Source organism: Nicotiana tomentosiformis, chromosome 2 (assembly GCF_000390325.3).
Source record: "Nicotiana tomentosiformis chromosome 2, ASM39032v3, whole genome shotgun sequence".
Taxonomy (NCBI): Eukaryota; Viridiplantae; Streptophyta; class Magnoliopsida; order Solanales; family Solanaceae; genus Nicotiana; species Nicotiana tomentosiformis.
This window is the reverse complement of record NC_090813.1, coordinates 167,410,316-167,416,387: the sequence shown is the minus strand read 5'-3', so window position 1 is coordinate 167,416,387 and position 6,072 is coordinate 167,410,316. Positions and strand designations below refer to the sequence as shown.

Sequence of the window (6,072 nt, the reverse complement as noted above, 5' to 3'; positions counted from 1 at the left end):
AGCTTGATTGCTATCCAAGGTGATCAACAATTGAGATTTATATGATTAAAACTAAAATTACCTAAGAGTCTAACTTATTAACGAATGATACCCGAACAAAAGTAAGCAAGGAAGATATCAATGGGAGAAAAAAGGGATTGATTGGATAGGTGCAAGATAAATATCTGGGACTTAACTCTAGTTAATTCACTTCTAATGTGCAAGTGAGTCTCTTGAATTCACTCAATTATTAGTTCAAATATTTAGTAGAAACTCCTCTCTCGATTAAGTCTCAACCTCACAATATGAACCAATTTAAGCTCAGTGAAGTTATGCAAGAATTCGTAGTGGATTGGTCTTTAGGAGAACTTCTCTCGATTATCCTCCTAACTAGGGTTAAACAATAATTCAACTAGCCTATTTCGATAACTAAGAAGAATTAATGAACTCAACCAAAAACGATAATGCTACGATATCACAAGTTATGCCTCCCACGATTACATGAACATATGAATATAGATGCAACAATTAAATCAGCCAAAACGATTCAATACATAAAAACTAGACTTATAATCCACAAACAAATATCAATACACCAAATCTATCAAATCCTAAAGAGAACTACTCCATAGATATGGAGCAATTCATAACAAGTATGTTTAAAGTAAAGGAAAATATAAAACGATCCAAACTCTTGTCTTAAGTGAGGATTGAATGATGAACTCCTTGTTCTTTTGCTTCTCCAACTCCTCCTTAACCTCCCTAGGTCTTTGATGTGTCAAAAGTCCAAAAAATACAATTTTTCCATGTATATATACCAAGTAGGGTCGGGCACAAACGAACACAACTTCTCCTACGCGAAATAGGACTCTTTCCGGAATAGGACGTGCGCGGTCGGGCACCTGGGAGTGTGCTCGCATATATGGCCGCGTACTTTGGCCAGTATACTGCCTATTTTGCGCGCCCAGTGCGCGCTCGCGTACCTGGGTAGCCTATGAACTTTGCCAATTTCTAAGATAAATTTACACTGTTGTGTCGCATAGTGCGTCGCACTAGTGTATTTTTTCAGCAGTTGATTCTTCCTTGAATTTTGACGTCCAGCAGTGATCCTCGATCCCCGAACACGATTCCGGCTTATTCCTTTGGGATTTTACTCAGACTTCAAAGCTCCAAATAACTCGAATTAGTTTCACAATATCTATATAACTCAAAATCACTCTTACAAGGCATGAAACACACAATAAGTGCAAAACACTAACAATTAAAGCTCAAACGCAATTAAAGTGTAGTAAATCAGAGTGCAATAAGCGACTAAAACTTGAGATTATAGCTTACCATCAACACCCCACACTTAAACCATTGCTCGTCCTTGAGCAATCAAATTACACTTTATATAGACACGACCTCATTACACAACTCTCATAACTCACCATACCAAGAATATTTAAAATAGACTAAGCACAATAGTGTAACATCTTCACCTCAAGATTTGACTCACAAGTACCACGCATTATTTATAACCTGCTCACTTACCCTAACATAGAGGTCAACGACATTACCTTTCCTTCATGAATCAAGTGCCCTCACGCAATAATGGAGATTAGTTCCACACTCAGTGGAGATTAAGAACAAATAGGAACTCAAGGTAGAAAGAATTCACTCACTCTCGGAAAAACATTCATATGCCACAAAAGATGAACCATAGGCTTGCCCGTAGTGCATTACTCCACTAATTGAGTTCAGTAAGTCAAGGATCAAGTAGGACTTTAATTGGTTGTAATGTAAGTTGCGAGCCGGGTAGGATACATTTAGATATAATAGTGACTACACCTCTCTAAGAACTTTAATACATACATTCCTTTTTTTTTCAAAACCCCACACTTTTTCAAAACTCCACCTTCACATCAATATACATTAACTCCCCACTTCTTTAAGCACAATTACATCAAGATTTACCACTTATCAATGAATAATTTTCATAACAATACAACTATATTTTTTTCTTTCTCAATTTAAGTGGCTCATACTTTTTTCAAAACAGTGTACCTTTCTCCTTATTTCATTAGTTCCACTCAAAAACCAACCCAATAACCCCACACTTCAACTTTTATAAAGTTCATAACAATTTCAAGTCCCCACGAGACATAAAAGGTTCAAATAAATGGTCAATTTAAGCAAATAGGTAAGGCTTGTGATGTAGTTGCCAATGAAACAGGATTACAGGCTCAAAGGGGTTAACTAAAATACATAACAATTAGGTGGGTAAAAGCATATAACTGGCTCAACAAAATGCCTATATCACTTCCAAGACAGCATAATACTACTATTTCTCTTTGCAAACACACGGGGCAAGTTCTAGACATCAAATGCAATGCATAGAATAACACAAAAACTCACACACACATGGCACATAACTCACTCAGTATCGAACTCATCAAGACACTCTAGTCAAAGCAGTTTAACAAAGTTAAACTTATACAAATTAAGGTACTTATGAAAGAGTCAAAAACGGAGCCTAAGCGTCACAACTAAAGCATTTACTATTCTCAAGGCATAATAAAGTCAAGAGATATTCCTTCTAATTCAAATTATAGCACAGGGTTTCCTACTTCTAAAAATAAAACTAACTACACCCGGTTCAAACAAAATCCTTGGAAAAGAACTGCGGCACAAAGAAAAACTAAGGGGGAATTAATACACTACCTAACAAAATAAAATCCTTGTCTTTTTCTTTCAATTTTAATCCCTCAAGAAACCTGTCGAATGATATCCATCGTCGTTAAAAATCAAAAATTTAAAATTTTATGGTTTTCCAAATTTTTTCTATCAAACTACTAAAACTTACAAACAAAAAATAAGACTAATATACATACATACATACATACAAATAACCCCCACCCCACACTTTAAGTTGTGGCATGTCCCCATGATACACAATTAAAAAGTATAAGGTAGAGGAAACTTCCCTAAATCTCTAGTCGGGGTCTGAGTCGAAGTCGAGCTCCATTCTTCTCGTCTGAACTAGTGCACACATCCATGCAGATAACTTCTTCTCAGCCTTCTTGGGGTACACCCCACACAAATCTTCCTCACTCGCTGCAGCCTTCTCATTTGAACTCTTCACTTTCAACTCAACATTTGTAGTTGGCTTCTCCTTTCTCACCCCCATCTCCACATTCATCTAGAAAGTCACTGTCTCCTCACCCACTCTAAGCATGAGCTTTCTATCATGTATATCAAAAATTGCTCTACCCGTTGCTAATAATGGTCTTCCTAAGATTAAGGGTATCTCCTTGTTCTCCTCCATCCTCACCACTATGAAATCTACAGGTAACACAAATTTATTTACCCTAACTAAGACATCTTCTACTATCTCCTCGGGTATCAAAGTTGTTTGGTCTACCAGCTGCAAAGATATCGGTGCAGAACTTTTCTCTCCAATATCATTCTCCAGCTTCCTGTAAATAGACAAAGGCATTAAATTAATTGAGGCACCAGAATCACACAAAGACTATCAAAATTAAGAGTGCCTAATGAGCAAGGTATAGTAAAACTCCTTGGATCTCCACACTTTTGTGGGAGTTTGTTTTGCAAGATTGCGCTGCAATGCTCTGTGAGCTTGACTACCGATGTCTCTTCTATCTTTCTCTTCTTTGTCAGGATCTCCTTCAAGAATTTGGCATACCTTGGCATTTGTGAGAGCAATTCTATGAATGGAAATTTACTGTAAGGCCCCGTAAAATTTTACAAGGAAAAATAATGTTTCATGATCGGCAAGTCCGAAAATTGAGAAATAAAGAAATTGCCTCCTTGAAAGTGTTATAGCGAAACCAACATGTTGAAGAGGCTACTTGGGAGGCCGAGGAAGAAATGAAGAAAAAGTATCCTTATTTGTTTAAATAACCATGTATTTATAAAGTTGTGATCTAGAAAAACAATTATAAGACTTACTTTTTATAAATTTTGTATCATTTGAACAATTGGCATTAAGGGTGTTCCTTTCTAGAAATATATTGCTTATGAGGCCACAATTGATGTTGTTTCGTATTATGTTACGTCGTAGGATTATGTATATGTTGCTAAGATGTATTTCTGGCGCTCTCTAACAGGTGGATAGGCCCAGTTACAAAGGAAACTCTAGTGAAAATTTTGGAAATTTAGGGAGTTAGTCAAATTTAGGGTTGTTGGTGTGTAGTATGAAAAACTGAGTTGCATGTGATGCTAATAAGAGATTTTTACCCTCATTCAAGGATGACTGATCCTAAGTGGGGGAGAATGTAAGGCCCCGTAAAATTTTGCAAAGGAAAAATAATATTTCATGGTGCCGGACCAGGCTCGGACCTTTTGGGTTTAATAATGCACCGGAAAGTAAAGGAAAAGTTTTGGCAGAAAAGTGTGTTTCTGCGATCCATTATGCGACTGCAGAATCACTCTGCGGGCCGCATAATGGCCGCAGAAGTGAGGCATGAGAGGTTCATTCTGGAAGCAATTATGCGGTCGACTATGCGACCGCATAACTGTTCTGCGGTGCATTATGCGATCGCAAAACAGTTACGTGGGCCGCATAGTGACCGCAGACACAGACAGATTTTAGGTCGTTTTGGTCAGCAATTGTGTGGTCCGCATATTGATTATGCGATCGCAGACCTTGTTCCGGAGCTCCATTTTTGGATTTTTAAAACCCGACCCTACTTCGTTAAATACACTCTTTGGGACATTTTCAGCTATAATCTGACATTTTAGAGTGAGAGAGAGTGCCCTAGAGTGAGAAGGTGTTCTTCAATAATTGTTCTTCAATTATTGCTCAAGTTTTGGAAGATTAAGAAGGGAAACTCACTAGGTCTTCATCCTAGAGGTAAGATTCTACACCCTAACCCTCAATTTCGAATTTTGTCTAGAAATGGGTAATTAAAAAGATAATATTTCGGCATGAGAGTTGTTTATTTTACATGCATATGTTATCAAAGGGTGTAGGAAGATTATTGAGCTAAAAATGGTAAAGATTGGGTTGTGGGGTGATGATATCCTCCATAAAAGGACCTTGAAACCTTAATGCACACCTAGTGTTTGATAAAATGCTCAAATAATCTAGAACCATAATCATCTTCCTAATTTTGGTTCAATTTGTTATATTTCAAAAATAGATTGAAGTTGCTAAGAATTACGGAATATTTTAGAGTTTAAGGAAGCTCGATTGAGATATGTTGGCTAAACTCTTCTCTTAGAATTGAATCCCGCGATATTTATGTAAATTATGTAAGTCCCGAGTGATTCATTATAAAATTGGCTATTCCGAGTAAGATTGGGTTGAAATATATATGTTCAACAAGTATCCCAAATGCTTTATTCATGTTAGGTTACCAATTGAGGATGTGTTAAAATATGGGTTGTGCATTAATAATGTTTCAACTTTAGGTCAAGTTCAAACGAAGGCTATTATGCCAATTTTTGTGAAATATCTCTATGTGCCTTAGACTCTAAATTGCTCACATATGTACTACACACCTTGATTTGAGTTGTATTTGTTGTTGTTGATGATGATGATAATTGAAATTGAAAAGGTGAGCATGAAATACTAAATATGGCCAATGTGCCAAGAATGATCTTATAATTATGGCCATTAGTGCCAATGAAATGAAAATACTTGAAAGTAATATGAAATGCGATGGTTGATATAAAAAGGTTGATGTCTTGAATAAGACAGCCTAGCCGGTCGGGTCGTGATCGGATACCATGCCGCACATATGGTGGTGATTGTGCTGGAATTTATAATTGAAATTGTGATTGTGGTCGATGTTCCTAATGGATAGCCTAGCCGATCGAGTCGTGATCGGACTCCGTGTTAAAGACAGTGGTATTGATATTTAGAGTAATTGTGGTTGATTTCTCTAATGAGATAGCCTAGCCGATCGGGTTGTGATCGGACTCCGTGCTGAGAATACGGTGGTACTGGTTTTGTGAATAATGGTATTGTGGACAATGGCATATCAATACTAAAAATCTCCCAATATGAGATATGGAAATTAATTTGAACACTGTCTTGATCCTAAATTGAGGTTTGATGTTGATTAAGGCTTTCATTGATATTATGAT

The 6,072-nt window shown here is 36.9% G+C and overlaps 1 protein-coding gene across 1 annotated transcript; it reads right to left on the bottom strand.

Annotated features, from left to right (window-relative positions):
- Positions 1-3,160: 3,160 nt before the first annotated feature.
- LOC138906033 (uncharacterized) lies at positions 3,161-3,672 on the bottom strand. The gene is made up of 2 exons (XM_070194552.1): positions 3,551-3,672; positions 3,161-3,437 (listed from the first exon to the last, which is right to left on the bottom strand). Exons 1-2 carry the CDS (start codon positions 3,670-3,672, stop codon positions 3,161-3,163), a joined length of 399 nt encoding a protein of 132 aa, XP_070050653.1.
- Positions 3,673-6,072: the final 2,400 nt, after the last annotated feature.

What these genes read in the sequence shown, in the direction of transcription:
- LOC138906033 (XM_070194552.1), bottom strand. Translation starts at nt 3,672, where the DNA reads ATGCCAAGGTATGCCAAATTCTTGAAGGAGATCCTGACAAAGAAGAGA. An exon ending in CAAAACAAACTCCCACAAAA is followed by an intron (nt 3,438 to 3,550) that starts GTGTGGAGATCC and finishes GTCTATTTACAG; the next exon opens with GAAGCTGGAGAATGATATTG.